The sequence below is a fragment of the Carcharhinus amblyrhynchos genome, chromosome 2, assembly GCF_965287045.1.
Source record: "Carcharhinus amblyrhynchos chromosome 2, sCarAmb.v2.hapA, whole genome shotgun sequence".
Taxonomy (NCBI): domain Eukaryota; kingdom Metazoa; phylum Chordata; class Chondrichthyes; order Carcharhiniformes; family Carcharhinidae; genus Carcharhinus; species Carcharhinus amblyrhynchos.
In genome coordinates, this window is record NC_137325.1 from 117,171,520 (window position 1) to 117,190,987 (window position 19,468).

Here is a 19,468-nt window from a genome sequence, read left to right on the forward strand (position 1 = left end):
TGCCAGGTTCTAGTTCCAACTCAGCTGGCTGAACTCCCTATTTTAGCCACATTGATCCAGAGAAGTGCTTGGTGAAAATTAAGCATATTTTTAGAGGTAAGGAAGGGGTTAGGTAGAAGATCGACTATCCTTTTATCAGCAGGCATTATTTTGAGTTCTCATGTGAATAATTTAAACTGGCAGTGGAGAAGACCTTGATCACACATCATCCACTGCATCACAAGTATAGCGCAATTCCTTCAATATTTTGTGGAAAGACTTTGAGTGTTTATATTTCTTTTTAAGAAAAAAATTCCAACTGAAGCAAAACAATATTTTGCATTAAGGCAATGTACCAGATTATCACCTTATTAAAACTGTCCCATCTATGCAATTTGTGAAGTGTCTCTTTTTACAACTTCCACTCAAGTAACATTCATAATAAAACTCGTGGAATAAAAAGCTTCTTGTTTTAGTCTAGCAATAACATGGTGGTCAATTGACCAGTTAACACCCAAAACATTTTTCCGTATTTTTTCTTGGTTAGTTTACACTGTGGTTACCTTCACTAGTGAATGAAGGCTTTTTTCACCAAACATATCCCGTAGGAAGGTCAGATCTTCCTGGCTGCTCACATGCGACTGCAGCTGGGTTGGCAAGGAAGCCAGCAATTCATACAGACCTGTGAAGAAATATGAAACACAATAAGAGTAATGCAACAAAAATCATCATCGATTTAACTGACACTTGTTTTGCCTCTCTGCAGAGCCTTTTTTAAATTGAAAAAACTCACAGGCTGTGGAACAGAAATTCACCAGAATCAATAGACTCAAAATTCTAGAGATACCCAGAAATACAAAAGGCACTGTCCCAACTATGAGTGGCATACTTCTCTGTCAGTCTTCAGGAGGCAGACAGAAGCACACTGTTCCCCAGTAGCTCAAAGCATAATCCAACCATCAGGCAACCACCATCAACATGAGTCAAAATAATGCAGTAACAATGTAAGCTCAAGCCCCCTTTAGGGAGGGAACCTGGCATTGTTTAAAATCAAATTGTGTTTGATTTTCTATAAGGATTACACAGGGTAAAAAGGGTAATCCACTGCTTTCACCTAGCCAACAGGCAGATCGTGATGGCCTCCAGAGAACTATTATTTAACATACCATTATCCCGAGCTTTTAACGAACATCATCCAAACCCAATAAATATTTGATCACCGCATAACTAACTACAGTTTTACATTGCTATAGAGCTTTTGCTTTTCACCTACAAAGCTACTGGGGTAAGAAGAGCACAGAGGAAATAGTTGTCTCACAATGCACCCAAGTTTCTCCTACCTTCACAAAAAGGAAAGAACGAATCCACCCACACCTGCTCTTTTAAAAATAATTGATAATTGTGTAATCTGTATTTATGTTTGGAATTATTTGGTCATTGTTGCAGAATTGTTTTGTGTGAACAAAAATGCTCTGAATGCCTACATTGTTTTGCTGAGCAGGAGGAACAGTGAATGTAGTGTCAATCTAACAGTGACAATGCACAAGAAAGCGCAATTTAATATGCTTAGAAAAAACAGAATTGTGTATTAATATGCTTTACAGAGTTAGCTTATCTTCAGGTTTTCAAAACCAGAATTTAAAAAATCATTTTACGCAAAATGACAGAATGGAAATGAAGCCCAATAAAGTGATTAAATAAAAACTCCAGATTCTATACAATTTACTTTTATAGGTAAAACTTCAAGATGTGCACAATTTTTCTTTTGGTTCTGTGTTTAATGCTGCATTGCTGCAGAAAAGAGTGGAAAAAAAATTAAATCACTTGAAGGGATCAAGGACTGAATTTATTTTGAAACCAGCATGAAACAAGATAACAGCAAGAAATGCACTCTGTGGCAGCACGAGGCCCCCATCTTCATCCCTTCTAATATTTCAATTGCTGAAGCAACAAATTACCCCTGTCCCTCAAAGGAACACAAGTCCAGAAAAGCATCTATACTATTCTAAGTTTATTTTAAACCACTTTCATAAACCAATAGTGTGCAGGGCGCAACAACTCAGAACTTAAGGCTTTGTTTGACCAACCTCTGCTGATACTTAAAAGTTGAACATTCCAGTAGTAAGCAAACAAGCTGCATGTATGTAATGTCTTTAATAGAGTCAAATATTCCAAAGCACATCACAGGAACCCAAGCAAACAAAAACTGGACCAAGCCAGAGGAGGAGGATTAGGACAGGTGACTGAAAGCTTGGCCTGAATGAGGTTTTATGGAGGGCCTTTCACAATTTTAAATGAAACAAAACCACTTCATACAGTTGTGCCATGCACCAGGAGACAGGCCGTGGGCAAATGTTATTAGTAAATATACTAACAACACAGAATTAAACCAAATGTTTCAAGATGTTGCTTTTTTATAGTTTACATCAGCAACAATAACTTACATTTATAGCGCACTTTCATGCAAATGTATGTCCCAAAGTTCTTCACAGAAGCATTATAAAATCAAGTGCGACACCAAAGAGATATAAGATCAGATGATCAAAAGTTTAATCAGAGGTAGGGTTTAAGAAGTTTCTTTGCTGAAAAAATGTAAGGTAGAGAGATGGAGACGTGTTGGGATGGTACTTGAGAAGGCAACTGAAAGCATGGCCACCAATGGTGGTATAATTAAAGTTGTGGAAGCACAACAGGCCAGAATTAGAGGACTGCAGCAACCAGAGCACTAAGTGACATGGAGGAGGTTACACAGATTTGGAGGAGAAAGACCATGGCAAAATTTGAAAACAAGGATGAAAATTTTAAAATTAGGATGTTACTTGGCCAGGTGCCAACATGAACGAGCAAGCACAAAGATGATTGGGGAAGGGCACTTGTTGCAAGGTCAGACACTAACAGTAGAGTATGGAACAACCTCAAGTTCAGGGAGCACAAACCAGTTGGCAAGTCAGGGGTGGGTTGGAATAGTCGAGCCTAAAAATAACGAAGGCACGGGTGAGGATTTCAACAGAAGGTGAGCTGAGACATGGACGAAGTCGAGCGATGTTACGGAGGTGGAAACAGATGGTACTAGAGACAACTCACATATGGGATCAGAAACTCACTTCAAGATCAAATGTACAAGCATAAAGGTTGCAAACAAACTGGCTTAACCTCAAGAGTGTTGCTAAGAGGGAAAAAAGCCATTACTTGAACATAAAATGTTTTATTTTGATATCTATACTATAGCAGAACACAGAGGAATGCTCTAAGTTGACTTTCTATTGTACCATGAAACCTCGCCAGTTCGAAATACGGAAAGTGCATTGTTAATATCTAAAGAATGTCCTTGGCTCCTTTTAATCTGATTTTAATCAGCAGTAACAAGAACCATTCCATATATTTAAATAACTTCTAATAATCTTAGTCAACATAGCCTGTAAGTGGATGAAGAGTGCCCTTCACATCAATAAAGTTTCTACTCTATGACAGATAATTATACATAAAAATCATTGCGAATACAAGATAAGCCCATGTGAGTTGTGAACATAAAGCTAAATAAAAGCAACTGTTGAGAGTGAGGTACGACTGTGAAAATAGCAGATTCCATGAAAAATTAATCTCATATGAGATAACCTGTAAACTCTTAAAACATAAAATCAAATCATGAAAAGCATGCAATGAAGTCTAGGCCCACTGCTTAAAGTATGATGTTTTTATGACTCAATAAAAAGAATGTCATTTTAACAGAATACATAAGGGAATATTACAAAAAATAAAATTGTGACCTGAAGTTCCATTACAATATTGCTTTGTGCACTTGCAATTTTGAAATGTTACGTCAGCATAAATAGTTCTCCATTCAGTGTTTTGTGTGTGTATTTTAATATTAAATTTTACAACATGGTGACAAGTTAAAATTTGAAGCAATCTGCAGAAGGCAATTCACAACAGGGCTTCTCCAAAGCATTTTTCTGGCAAATCTTTTATTGCGGTGCCTCTCATCACATATCCATGACGCTTGCACAGCTTTTGCTATACTCATCTTTTTGGCCACTTAATAATATTCCCACTCATCCAAAGTTTCATGCGACAGAACAAAAATCCTGAAGTGGGGTTAAGGAGGGGATGAGGATTTTATGAAGAAATTCTGCAGTTGTGATCTTTAATGTCACAATCTTAGTGGAAATGCCCAAAGATATTCCTGGATACTTGCGACTTTGGTCCTTAACCAATTTTTTTCAACATTATTCGCACCTCTGGTTAAATTTTGTACTCAGGTTGGTTCCATCAAGTATGTTTTCTGAATGTGGTTACTTATTAAATTACCCCAAATGAAAGAAAAATTTAGTTCTGCAACATGAAATTTCCTGACATTTAATCATGGTTAAATGCCAGAAATATGATTTTATATGAAGTTCCTAGTTATTTATTATGGCAATCCGAACTTTAAATTCAAACATAGCTTTGCAAAATGCAATGCGGTGGAGAGAAATAGATCTGGTTCACACAAATAGATGTGTTGGGCACAGTTCAATAAAATGAACCACGCAACACTGCTATAAATTGCTTTATTAAAGGTCTTTAACACTGACAGTCTCAAGTACAGTTTATACTTTTGATTTAATTGTGGAGGAGCAGGCAATTGAGTAAATTAAATTATCAACATTGTCCAGAACACAAGTTGATTCTGGAAATTCATTGTTAGGAGCTATATCCAAGGGTGCCATAACAAAAGCATACTGTAAATAACAATTTTATAGTAACTCTTGACAAGCATTTGTTTTGACAATGTAATCTGTGGACTCCATCATTTCTACAGACAGAGAACACAGCCAACTCGTTCTATACTGGCTAAGGACGTTAAGGGGCTGCATTTCCAAACTGGATAGGCCCCTTTCCAAGCTATATTTCAAACTTTTACGACTATTACCAGATTGTAGCCTGGGGACCTTATAGCCATAAAGTGGTAAGACTTGCTCAAGATCAACTACAATTTTCCAAACAGCAAATTTCCAGTCTTAGTCCATCTTGCAGATGACCTGGCTAAGTCAGATGACACATACAACTACAGCGAGGGAAGAAAAGCAAAAAAATTAAAATGGAAAAGCAAAAATCTAAATTGTTGATTTATATCTGTATGATAAAATGGCTGCCTCATCCAGAGGAAAAGCTAACATTAACCATTCAACCTTTGGTGCTTCATAACCAATTACCATTTGAGATTAAAACAAAAATATTCTGACAGGATTGAGTTTGAGAGGATGTTTCCCTTTCCAAGATAATCTCGAATTAGGAGGCAGATTTTAAATACAAAGGGTCTTCCAACTAAAGCTGAGATGAAGAGAAATTTCTCTCAGCCGATTGCTCATGTTTGGAATTCTCTCCTCCCAGCAAGTGGTAGAGGCTGGGTCATTAATTATATTCACAGCAAAGTTAGATTTTTGATTGACAAGAGAGATAAAAGTTATGGTGAACAGGTAGTAAAGTGGAGTTCAAGCCAGATGAGAACAGCCATGATCATATGAACTAGCAGAGCAGGCTCAAGAAACCAAAAGGCCTACTGCTGCTCCTATTTGTTAAAGTCTTGTGACTAATAAATAAATAAAACACAAGTAGGCTTATACTCACTCTGCAATGAAGTTACTGTGAAAATTCCCTAGTCATGATATTGGCACCTGTTTGGGTACACTGAGGGAAAACTTAGCATGGTCAATTCACCTAACCTGCACACCTTTGGACTGTGGAAGGAAACCGGAGCACTCGGAGGAAACCTATGCAGACATGGGGAAAACGTGCAAACTCCACACAGACAATGATCCAAGCCGGAAATGCTAACCACTTGTCACTGTTTTATTGGTTCAGCAGGAACATCACTGACCCAACTACAATGCAGGTCCTTTAGCGAGCTGGAAGATGTAGTGGTATGGCACAATTAGAGAAGTCATCCCTATTTTCAACTCAGAGCTGCTAAGCGTTTTGATCATTTTAATTCTTTTCTTTATTCAACTTTCAATTCTAACTATTTTTTTCATTAATGGAATTCATTCACTGGCAGGGCCAGCATTTATTGTCCACCCCGAATTGCCCCCCCCAACTGAGTGAATTGCTAGGCCATTTAAGTGTCACCCTTGTTGCTGCGCGTCTGGAGCCACATCTAAGGATGGCAAATTTCCTTCCAAAAGGGCATTTAGTAAACAGTTTGTTTTCAAACAACAATCAACATGGTTATCATAGCTATCATAGAATCTACAATGCAGAAAGAAGCCTTTTTGCCCATCGAGCTTGCATCGACAACAATTCTACCTGGATCTTATCCCTGTAACTCTGCATCGACAACAATCCCACCTGGGTCTTATCCCTGTAACCCCACATATTTACCCCTCCTAATCCCCTTGACACTAGGGGGCAGTTTATCATGGCCAATCAACCTAACCTGCACATCTTTGGATTGTGGTAGGAAACTGGAGCACCTGAAAGAAACATAAGAACATTAGAAATAGGAGCAGGAGTAGGCCATCTAGCCCTTTGAGCCTGTCCCACCATTCAATAAGATCATGGGCTGATCTGAAGTGGATCAGTTCCACTTTCCCGCTTTCTCCCCATAACCCTTAATTCCCTTGTCTGTCAAAAACCTATCTAACCGTGACTTAAATATATTTGGCGAGGTAGCCTCCACCACTTCAACGGGCAGAGAATTCCAGAGATTCACCACCTTCTGAGTGAAGAAGTTCCTCCTCAACTCCGTTCTAAACTGCCCCCCGCCTTATCTTGAGGCTGTATCCTCTTGTCCTGCTATCCTTTCTAAGCAGGAAGAATCTCTCTACCTCTAACCTATCCATCCCTTTCATTATCTTATACGTCTCTATAAGATCCCCCCTCATCCTTCTAAACTCCAACGAGTACAGACCCAGTCTATTTCGTCTCTCTTCATAGTCCAACCCCCTCATCTCCGCTATCAGCCTAGTAAACCTCCTCTGCACTCCTTCCAAGGCCAAAATATCCTTGCGCAAGTGCGGCGACCAAAACTGCACACAGTACTCCAGCTGTGGCCTCACCAGTACCCTGTACAGTTGCAGCAAGACCTCCCTGCTTTTATATTCTATCCCCCCTCACTATAAAGGCCAGCATCCCATTCGCCTTCTTGATCACCTGCTGCACCTGCGGACTGGGTTTTTGTGACTCATGCACAAGGACCCCCAGGTCCCTCTGCACCGTAGCATGCTGCAGCTTTTCGCCCTTTAAATAGTAATCCGTCCTACTATTATTTCTGCCAAAGTGGATAACCTCACACTTGCTAACAATATACTCCATCTGCCAGGTCCTCGCCCACTCGCTTAGCCTATACAGATCCCTCTGCAGCCTTTCCACACCCTCCACGCAATTTGCTTTTCCACTCATCTTCATGTCATCAGCAAATTTCATCACCCGACACTCAGCCCCCTCCTGCAGATCATCTATATAAATGGTAAATAGCCGAGACCTCAGCACCAATCCCTGCGGCACTTCAATAGTCACCCATGCAGACAAAAGGAGAACATGCAAACTCCACACAGTCACCAGAGGCTGGAATTGAACCTGGGTCCCTAGTGCTGTGAGGCAGCAATGCTAACCATTGTGTCATGATGTGGGTATGCCGGCGTTGGACTGGCGTAAACACAGTAAAAAGTCTGACAACACCAGGTTTTAGTCCAACCAATTTATTTGATAATACTCACAAGCTTTCGAGGTTTCCCTCTTCGTCAGGTGACCATTGTGTCACCAACATTGGCTTAATTCCAGATTTTTTATATTGAATTCAAATTTAACCATCTGCCATGGTGGGATTTGAATCTCGATCTCCATGGCATTAGCCTTGGTCTGTGGATTAATAATCAATGACAATACCACTATTCCACTGCCTCCCAAAGCAGTCCGGGCTTTGCTCATCATGCCCCCACCTGGGGCCACACTCTTTCCTTCAATGCCCCAAGCTTTTAGATATTGTTGGGACTGAGAACCTAGCGGTTTAGGCAATTTGTGAGCAGAGCCAGTGGGCTGTGTGGGGTTGGGTGCATATTGGGTGCACTGGGAACCTGCCAGAATGAGGGGGACCTGCCAGAGTGTTTTAGCACTCCTCCTGACTTAAAGGGGTCTGTGCCTGCTTGGAACAGCCCTGAATAAATGGGAGTCAACAGCAATGTAAGACTGGGGCAACCAATCAAGTTTACACACTAACAGATCCCAGCAGGACCATCAGGACAGTCTAAGAGACAGTTTTTTTTTAAATTATATTTTTATTGAAGATTTTTCTATTTATACAAAAAATGCAACAAACTCTCAAAGTTTGATACAATGCAGCAGGCTTATTTTCAGACAAAAAGTAGGAATGAACAGGGGAAAAATTATCAACACAGTTAGTTCAGATTATTCATTGTACCCAGCACCTCCCATCAACAAGTAGAAAAAAAATTGAAGGATAGGGAGGATTATCATGAAATAGCCACAATTGGATCAGTGGTGTAATGCCAAGAAAACGGCAGTCAAACTGCTATGGATTTTCAAGTCAAATTTGGGCACAGATCAAAGACAACTTGCCCCATCTCCAGTGGAGGTGCCAATGATACAATATGTCATTTGTATCACGACAGGAGTCAAACAAGGATTCTATAACGCCAAAGCAACCGTAATACAAAAATATGTGGGGGGGGGGCGGCGCGCGCGGATTTCCTCACCTGTTAAGAGGACTCATTGGGCCCTACTCACCACCTTCATATTAAACCACAAACCCACCTCCCTGCAATGGCGCTGTCCATTTTAATCATAATTGTAATAAAGGATATCTGGTGAAAACGTCCACCACTATATATACCAGGATTATAAGGCATGAAAACAGATGAAAATTGCACAGCTCCAATACCATCCCATCTACACATCACACCCTTTAATAGCAAGTACATTGTGAGATGCATTCCAATAAGAATAAATGAATGCTTCTAGGTACCAGAGGATATCATGCCATCAAGATAACAAGCAAAAATTAGTTATCATGTAGACCGTTATCACATCGAACGGTCATGTAGACCGTTCGATGTGATAACTCGTGTAACAGGACTAATTAACAGATAGAATTAAAGGAGATACATTCAAAGATTAACAGGGATTGACAAAGAACTGCAAAATATAACTAAACACAATGGCTGGCAAAATTTGCCACAGGATATCAGGATCTTACAAAATTTTCCCCATCAATGTGATGACTCATGAAACAGGATTAATTAAGGAGATAAAATTATAGGGGATAGGGATGAATGAATGTTCTTGGTATCTATCAAAATAACAAGATATCAAGTGGACATCAATGAGCATGCTCTTTCATAGGATTGCCCCCATCATTGTGATAAATCATGTAGTAGGATCAATTGAGAGATGCAATTCTGTAGGATACTTTCAAACATCAACAACAACGAACTGCAGAACACGACTCTTGTCACGAACTGCACTGATGTTAATTGTGGGTGTTTCCCAAATTGAAACAGCAGTCTGTGGCGATGTATAGTTTTTTGGAAAATTGTTGAGGAGACACGTAAAATCCCACTGAAAAAAATGAGTCAAACCATAAATAATTGTTAAAGGATATTTATTAAAAGAAAATAAAAATGCACAATGAAAAGGACTACAATATTCTAAGACACTCAAGTACATGAACAACTAAACACACACATTGCGTAAAAATGACCCCTTGTTCCAAAATATAACTACAACCCCCAAACTTTTCTCTTTCCCAAACAACATCCAAATCAAATAATAAGTTAAATGCAGCTAATAGTTACCACACAATATAAGCCTCATGATTAAGTCTAGGAAACATCTTTTCTTGGCCTAACAAAGATATTTTAACCGCTTTTATCAAGGTTTCCTGTAATGCCTTGGCTCTAAGATTTAAATGTGACATTTCAGCATCTCCGAGAAATAGAAGATGTTACATGTCCCCTTGACTGTGAAATGGGTCCTAGCCTCCTGGCTGAGAGTTAAGGACTAGCTGCTGGTTTTGAGAGGTGGAGTGGGCTTCTGGTGGGGATGACAGTTATACTGTATATTCTCCAGGATAAAGTGACTGAGTCTTATATCAGGATTAAAGGATCAAAAAAATGAGCAGGGCCAAACCCCACCCCCCGCCCCCAACCCCGCCATCACAAAGACATTTCTACCAAACCATTACTTCCACTTTTGTCACTATTGGGGACACAAGATCCCAAGCACACATTTTATTTCTGTGGGTGCAAATCAAGCATGAGCTTGAAGCTGTCAAGTCAGTTATGAATGGTCAGAGAGTTGTTAGAAAAATAACAGGCTGCTAGTCTTCAAAATCAAAGAAGAAAATTACAGCACAGGATCAGGACTTTTGGCCCTCCAACCGTGCACCGAAAATGCTGCCCGACTTAACTAAAACTCTCTACCTTTCTGGGGACCATATCCCTTTATTCCCACCTGATTCATGTACTTGTCAAGACACGCCTTAAAAGTCACAACCACACCTGCTTTCACTACCTCCCCCAGCAACAAGTTCCAGGCACCCACAACTCTGTGTAAAAAATCTGCCTCGTACATCTCCTTTAAACCTTGCCCCTTGCACCTTTAACTGTGAAAAAGCTTCTGACTATCCACACTGTCCATGTCTCTCAGAATCTTGTAGACTTCTATCAGGTCTCCCCTCAACTTCTGTCACTCCAGTGAGAACAAATCAAGTTTCTCCAACGTCTCCTCATAGCTAATGCCCTCCATACCAGGCAACATCCTGGTAAGTCTTTTCTGTACCCTCTCCAAAGCCTCCACATCCTTCTGGTAGTGTGGTGACCAGAATTGAACTCTATATTCCAAGTGTGGCCTAACTGAAGTTTTATAAGGCTACAACATGACTTGCCAATTTTTAAACTCAATACCCCGTCCAATGAAGGCAAGCATGCCGTATGCCTTCTTGACTACCTTCTCCACCTGCATTGCCACTTTGTGATCTGTGTACCTATATACCCAGATCCTTCTGCCTATCAATACTCTTAAGGGTTCTGCCATTTACTGTATATTTCCTATCTGTATTAGACCTTCCAAAATGCATTACCACACATTTATCCAGATTAAACTCCATCTGCCATCTCTACACCCAAGTCTCCAACTGTTGTATCTAGCCTGTTGTATCCTCTGATGGTCCTCATCGCTATCCGCAAATCCACAAACCTTTGTGTCATCCGCAAACCTACGAATCAATCCAGTTACATTTTTCTCCAAATCATTTATAGAGATTACAATCAGCAAAGGTCTCAGCACTGATCACTCAGGAACACCACTTGTCACAGCCCTCCATTCAGAAATGCACCTTTCCACGACTACCCTCTGACTTATTTGAGCGAACCAATTCTGTATCCATCTTGCCAGCTCACCTCTGATCCCATGCGACTTCACCTTCTGCACCAGTCTGCCAAGAGAGACCTTGTCAAAGGCCTTACTGAAGTCAATGTAGACAACATCCACTGCCCTACCCTCATCAATCACCTTTGTCACTTCCTCAAAAAACTCAATCAAGTTCATGAGACATAATCTCCCCTTCACAAAACCATGCTGCCTCTCACTCATATGTCCACTTATTTCTAAGTTGGAATAAATCCTGTCTTGAAGAATCCTGTCCAATAATTTCCCTACCACTGATGTTAAGACTCAACGGCCAGTAATTACCTGGATTATTCTTGCTACCCTTCTTAAACAAAGGAACAACATTGGCTATTCTCCAGTCCTCTGGGATCTCCCTTGTAGTCAGCGAGGATACAAAGATTTCTCTCAAGGCCCCAGCAATTTCCTCTCAGTATTCTGGGGTATATCCCATCAGGCCCTGGGGATTTGTCTGCCTTCATATTTCTCAAGGACCCCAATACCTCCTCTTTTTTGATCTCAACATGACTCAAACTATCTGCACAAGCTTTCCCAGACTCATCATCCACCAAGTCCTTCTCTTTGGTGAATACTGACGCAAAGTACTCATTTAATACCTCACCTATTTCTTCTGATTCCACGCATAGATTTCCTCCCTTGTCGTTGAGTGGGCTGACCCTCCCTGGCTACCCTCTTGCTTTTGAGATGTATATAAGCAGCCTTGGGATTTTCCTTAATCCTGCTGGCCAATGTTTTCTCATGACCCCTTTTAGCCCTTCTTACTCCTCCACAAATTATTTTTGCTGCCATTCATTCTGCACATACACATTTAAATCAATCATTTATTTTTAAGCAATTTCTTTTCACTTTGAGTTCTTTTCCAAAAAGCAAGTCCAACCCACCACATCACAACCACCACCACAGGGGCACAAAGAGGCAGAATCCAGATCCACCGATGCTGGAACGGGGTTGAAACCCATGCTGTTGGCATCAATCTGATGCAAACCGGCCATCCAGCCAACAGGAGTCTGAGTTGCTGCAGCACTTACACCTGCATGATGTAGTCCAGAGCTCTGAATATTGATTGGAGAGGGTCCAACTCTGCAGGTTAGATGGATTAACTATTTTAAATTTGTGGAGTTACAGGGACAGAGCGGGAAGGTGAACCTGGCTAAGATCCTCTTTCCGACAGTCAGGACAGGTGAAGACTTGGGTGGGCCAAATGGCCTTTATCTGCACTGTAGGGATTCAATGGTTCTGTCACATCACCACATTGCCACAACCTAGCTAGTGATGCTCACATTAAAGAATTTTTTAGAATTCTTTTAACCAATAGTTGTTCCTTTATTTAAGAAGGGTAATAAGAATAATCCAGGTAATTACAGGCCTGTGGCCTTACATCAGTGGTAGGGAAATTATTGGAGGATTCTTCGAGACAGGATTTATTCCCACTTGGAAATAAGTAGACGTATTAGTGAGAGTCAACATGGTTTTGTGAAGGGGAGGTTGTGTCTCACGAACTTTATCTTGTTTTTCAAGGAAGTGACAATGATGATTGATGAAGGTAAGGCAGTGGATGTTGTCTACATGGACTTCAGTAAAGCCTTTGACAAGGTCCCTCATGGCAGACTGATGCAGAAGGTGAAGTTGCATGGGATCAGAGGTGAGCTGGCAAGATGGATACAAAACTGGCTCAGTCAAAGGAGACAGAGGGTAGCAGTAGAAGGATGCGTTTCTGAATGGATGGCTGTGACAAGTGGCATTCCTCAGGGATCAGTGCTGGGACCTCTGCTGTTTGTAATATATAAATATATATAAATGATTTGGAGGAAAATGTAACTGGTTTGCAGACGACACAAAGGTTGCAGGATTGTTCTCCGGAGCAGTGTACTGGTGGCTGGTGAGTCTAAACTGCGAGCGTACTGATGTTTTTCAATTGCATTGCCGGTTCGTGGGTCTTTTTTGCATTTTGCGCTTTCCGTAGCGGGTCCCAGGCGCAAGGGCAGTTGGGAAGGGAGCACGGGAGTACAAAAAGGCCACAGTAGACAGTGGGCAGTGTTGGGAGCAGGCAGCGGAGTGAGGCGGGTGCTGAGTGAGTGCTGCAAGGGCTTTGGCTCACAGGGCTGAGGCGAGAGCAGGCTTAGGCAAGGTGAGATACTGCTCAAATTTTTCCAACTGTGTCCATAGGTTTAAGGGTGGTCAAATAAATGGCAGGGTCCATGGGGAGGCGTGTCAGCTGTGTAAGGTGCAATATGTGGGAGTTCCTGGAGACACAGCATCTCCAGAGAGTCCACATCTGCACCAAATGTCTGGAGTTGCAGCGTTTGAGGGCCCGGGTTAGGCAACTGGAGTTGAGGCTGGAGGAATTATTTTTAGTTAGGGAAAATGAGGCGCTAATGAATAGGAACCACGTTCAAGAGGGGATCCCAGAGCTGGGGTGGGGGGGAGAGAGAATGGGTGGGTTACAGTTAGGAAGGGGAAAAAGAAGAGGAGTAATGTTCCAAAGGCTACCCCAGGGGTTGTCTCCCAAAATATCAAGGATAAGGCGCCAACTGAGGTGGAAAGGGCACGAGGGGAAGACCGGAGTGCCTCAGAGGGAAGGAAGGGGGCTGGATGTGAGATAGTGGTGAGGGATGGGATGGTTAGAGGAATTGATCGGCGGTTCTGTGGGCAAAAGCAGGGCTCCAGGATGGTAGTCTGCCTCCCTGGAGCAGGGGTACAGGATGTGTCAGAGAGGGTAGAGGGAATCTTGAAGGGCCAAGGGACCCAGGCAGATGCAATTATACATGTAGCTGAGAAGGACGTAGGAAGGAAGAGTAGCGGGGAAATATGTAGGCACTTCAGGGAGTTGGGAGCCAGGCTGAAGTGCAGGGCCTCCAGGGTGGCGATCTCTGGGCTGCTGCCAGTGCCCAGTAATAGCAGGGATAAAAATAATGAGATCCTGCAGCTGAATGCATGGCTGAGGGATTGGTGCAGGACAGACGGTTTTAGTTTTGTAGACCATTGGGAAGTCTTTGAAAAGGAAGGGCACTTGTATGAGAGGGATAGGGAACATTTAAATGGGAAGGGTACACATATTTTAGCTGGGAAGTTAGCTGGAGTGTTCAGGCAGGGTTTAAACTAATATGGAGGGGGGGTGGGGAGGAGAGAGACAGCTCAGGCACTGGGAGTGGGAGTGAGTTGGAGGTCAGGCTAAGTCTAGATGATAGGAAAATCTCCCAGGAGAAGGAGGATCCAAGTGGGCCTGAGAGTCTCCGGTGCATCTGTTTTAATGCGAGGAGTGTGACGGGTAAGACGGATAAACTTAGGGCCTTGATGTTCGTGAGGAATTTAGATGTGGTGGCAGTGACAGAGACATGGTTAAAGGAGGGGCAGGACTGGCAGCTAAATATACCAGGGTATAAGTGTTTTAGGTGTGATAGGGGAGGGTTGAAAAGAGGAGGGAGAGTGGCGCTGTTAGTTAGGGAGCAGATCACAGCGGTGCAGAGGGAGGATAACATGGAGGGGTTGGGAATTGAGTCTCTGTGGGTGGAGTTGAGGAATAGGAAGGTGGCCACTACTATGCTAGGAGTGTACTATAGGCTGCCCGACAGCCCGCGGGCAGTGGAAGAGGGTATATGTAGTGACATTTTGGACAAGTGTAGGAAGAACATGGTTGTTGTAGTGGGAGATTTTAATCTCCCTGGGGTGGATTGGAAGGTGCCTAGAGCTGGGGGGTCGGACGGGGAGGAATTCGTAAGATGTGTATTGTAAGGATCCTGGCAACAGTATGTAGATAGCCCGACCAAAGAGGGGGCTATACTGGATTTAGTTCTGGGCAATGAGCCGGGTCAGGTGGTTGAGGTTGCAGTAGGCGAACATGTGGCTAATAGAGACCACAACTCTGTCTACTTTAGGATACGAATGGAAAAAGATGAGAGCTGTCCTAAGGGGAGGGTGCTAAATTGGGGGAAGGCTAGATACAGCTAGATTAGGCAGGAGCTTAGGGATACAGACTGGGATAGGCTGTTGGAAGGCAAGACCACGTTAGACACATGGGATTCTTTCAAGGGAAAACTGCAATGGGTGCAGGAAAGGCATGTGCCAGTTGGGAGAAAGGATGGGAAAGGTAGAATTAGATAGCCGTGGATTACTAGAGATATAGAAGACCTGGTTAGGAAGAAACGAGAGGCGTATGTCAGGTCTAAGCAGCTGGGAACAGAGAGAGCGTTGGAGGAATACAGAGAGAGTAGGAGGGATCTCAAAAGGGGTGTTAGGAGAGCAAAGAGGGAGCATGAGATGGTTTTAGCAGGGAGGATTAAGGAGAATCCAAAGGCGTTTTACTCCTATCTTAAGAGCAAAAGGGTGGCTAGGGGTAAAATCAGTCCTCTCGGGGACAGACGAGGGGAATTGTGCTTAGAGGCAGAGGGAATGGGGGAGATCCTGAATTAATACTTTGCATCTGTATTCACGAAGGAGAGGGGCTTGATGTCTGGTACAGTCATCGAGGGAGAGGTAGACCAATTGAAAGATCTATCGATTACAAGGAAAGAAGTGTTAGGGCTTTTAGCTAGCATTAAAACTGATAAATCTCCGGGGCCCGATGGCATTTATCCTAGGCTGCTTAGGGAGGCGAGGGATGAGATTGCTGGGCCTCTGACGCAAATCTTTGTCTCTTTTTGGACACAGGTGAGGTCCCAAGTGACTGGAGGATAGCGAACGTGGTACCGTTGTTTAAAAAGGGTAGGAGGGATAGCCCAGGTAACTATAGGCTGGTGAGTTTAAAGTCAGTGATAGGCAAGTTGATGGAGAGGATTCTTAGGGATAGGATGTATGAGCACTTAGAGTGTTGCAATCTGATTAAGGATACGCAGCATGGCTTTGTAAAGGGGAAGTCTTGCCTTACGAATCTGGTATTCTTTGAGGAGGTGACATAAACGGTCGACGAAGGACGAGCCGTTGATGGATTTCAGTAAGGCGTTTGACAAAGTCCCTCATGGTAGGTTGGTACAGAAGATTAAAGCTCATGGGATACGTGGTCAGGTATCTAGATGGGTAGAGAACTGGCTTGCAAAGAAGAGTCAGAGAGTAGTACTGGAGGGGTCCTTTTCTAGCTGGAGGTCTGTCACTAGTGGGGTGCCGCAGGGCTCAGTACTGGGACCTCTTCTCTTTGTAGTGTATATAAATGATTTGGAAGAGGGAGCAGGTGGTGTGATCAGCTGATGACACCAAGATGGCTGGATTGGCGGGCAGTGAGGAGCAGTGTCTGGCAATACAACGGGATATTGATAGGCTGGTTGATTGGGCAGATACATGGCAAATGCAGTTTAATCCGGATAAATGTGAGGTGATGCATTTTGGCCGGAATAATGTAGCGGGGAGTTATATGATAAAGGGTAAGCCCGTAAGGAGTATAGAATCGCAGCGAGACCTGGGGGTGCAAGTGCACAAGTCTTTGAAGGTGGCAGTGCAAGTGGAGAGTGTGGTGAAGAAAGCCTATGGTATGTTAGCCTTTATAGGAAGGGGTACAGAATATAAGAGCTGGAGTCTAATGTTGCAGTTGTACAGAACGTTGGTTAGGCCGCATTTGGAGTACTGCGTCCAGTTCTGGTCGCCTTACTACCGGAAGGACGTGGAGACTCTGGAGAGAGTGCAGAGGAGGTTTACTGGGATGTTGCCTGGTATGGAAGGACTGGGGTATGAGGAAAGATTGAATAAATTGGGGCTTTTTTCCCTTGAAAGACGGCGACTGAGGGGGGATCTAATAGAGGTATATAAGATTATGAAGGGTATAGATAGAGTAAACAGAGGTAAGCTATTTCCTATGATAGAGACACATAGGACAAGGGGCCATGGGCTTAAGGTGAGGGGGGAGAGGTATAACACAGATATTAGAGGGAGGTTTTTCACACAGAGGGTAGTAGGGGTATGGAATGCTCTGCCAAGTAAGGTGGTGGAGGCAAACACGCTAGAGTCGTTTAAGAGTAACTTAGACAGGCACATGAGTGGGTTGGAGATGGGTGGATATAGGAGATTGTCTTAAATAAGGGTCATTAGCATTGGGGTGTCCCTGGAAAGGCAAATGGATATGGTACAATAATAATGTTTTTTTTCCTTTTCATTCACAGGTTTTAAGTAAGTCCGCCTTGTGTCCAACGAGGGGCATACACACGATGGGTCGTACTTGGGCTGCTCTTGGTTGTTCGAGATTGGCCTAGTGCTTCATGTCGTTAGTGTGTGCCTAGACTGGACCAGATACTGGGCAAGACGACAGCTCAGTGACTATCACTGATTGCTGTGCAGACACATGGATTTGTGCCAGTGTCTGTGGGAGTTTGCGCATTCTCCCCGTGCTTGCGTGGGTTTTCTCCAGGTTCTCCGGTTTCCTCCCACACCCCCAAGATGTGCTGTTAGGCTGACTGGCAGTAATAAATTGTCCCTAAATTAGTTTCCCTCAATGTGGATGGCCATAAAACATTAGATAAGGTTCATGGGTGGAGGGGGGGACTGGTGGGGTTGGGTTGGCAGCGCGGGCTCGCTGAGCCGAAGGGCCTGTTTCCCAGGCTGTTTTTGTTCTTTGTTCTTATTTGCAAATAGCAATGAGGACCATCAGAGGATACAGTCGGATATAGATGAGTTGGAGACTTAGGTGGAGTTTAATCCAGACAAATGTGAGGAACTGCATTTTGGAAGGTCTAATACAGATAGGAAATATACAGTAAATGGCAGAACCCTTAAGAATATTGATAGGCAAAGGAATTAAGGTGTACAGGTATACAGCTCACTGAAAGTAGCAAAGCAGGTGGAGAAGGCATACTGCATGCTTGCCTTCATTGGCTGAGGCATTAAGTTTAAAAAATAGGCAAGTCCTGTTGCAACTTTATAAAACCTTAGTTAGGCCACACTTGGAATATAGAGTTCAAATTCTGGTCACCACACTACCAGAAGGATGTGGAGGCTTTAGAGAAGGTACAGAAAAGATTCACTAGGATGTTGCCTGGTACGGAAGGCATTAGCTATGAGGAGAGATTGGAGAAACTTGGTTTGTTCTCACTGGAACGATGGAGGTTGAGGTGCGACCTGATAGAAGTCTACAAGATTATGAGAGGCATGGGCAGAGTGGATAGTCAGAAGCTTTCTTCCAGGGTAAAAGAGTCAATTACTAGGGGCACAGGTTTAAGGTGCAAGGGGCAAGGTTTAAAGGAGATGGACGAGGCAGATTTTTTATACAGAGAATAGTGGGTGCTTGGAACTCGTTGCCGGGGGAGGGAGTGGAAACGGATACGGCAGTGACTTTTAAGGGGTGTCTTGACAAATAGATAGAAGGATATGGTCCCTGGAGGGGGGGGTGGGGGGGGTTACTTAAGTTGGGCAGCGTGGTTGGTGCAGGGTTGGAGGGCTGAAGTGCCTGTTCCTGTGCTGTAATTATTTTTGTTGTTCTTTGTTCTGAAAGAAAACATTTCTGACAGTGCATCTCCTTCAGTATCCTGCACTGGGATCCCAGCCTTGATAGAGGTTTTTTGATTTGATTTATTATTGTGCCATTGAGAAACTCGTCCAGCAGAATACCCAGTTTCTGCTGGACTTACTTGAAGGTTCTGCATTCCACTGTCGTAACCACAAGCAAGCTTTTACCATGGTTGTGCAAGAGGGAAATGGGGAACCTCGACCTCCCTCGAGGTATCCGTTTCCCTCAAGGGTCAGGGAAACGCCAGCAGGTAGCCAAAAGGAGAAGGAATGTCAGGTGGATACCTTAGGGCCTCCACCCAAGATTCTGAGTGTGCCTGGCCATTCTGATTCCACTGCATCCGAAGAGGGATCAAAACCCCATCAACTCCAGCTTCAAGAACCACCAAAAGTGCACCTGCTCCAGAGCAGGAGACCCAAACTAAACAGGGCCTTCCAAGACTCAAAGCTCCAGAGAATACCTGTCAAAAATCAAAATCAACAGGGCACCTTGGTGAGCAGGATGTATCCTCCCCTGCAGTGGATGTCAGGCAAACATCTTGGCACGCTGTCAGAAAAATGTTAAGTTAAGTGCTGATCTCACTATGATGGCACAGGTGCACTATCATTGCTGATTATTGAGGCGAGACACACTAATTAATATGTGTATCGTTGCAAGTTA

At 43.2% G+C, this 19,468-nt stretch overlaps 1 protein-coding gene across 8 annotated transcripts in view; it reads right to left on the minus strand.

Moving 5' to 3' along the window:
- Positions 1 to 19,468, minus strand: part of mpp7a (MAGUK p55 scaffold protein 7a) — a 467,172-nt gene that overhangs the window by 248,590 nt on the left and 199,114 nt on the right. For all 8 annotated transcript variants that reach the window (XM_080211719.1, XM_080211709.1, XM_080211666.1 and 5 more), the window contains one exon: positions 543 to 661. In XM_080211719.1, the coding sequence (XP_080067845.1) occupies positions 543 to 661 (119 nt within the window). The remainder of the gene's footprint in view (positions 1 to 542; positions 662 to 19,468) is intronic.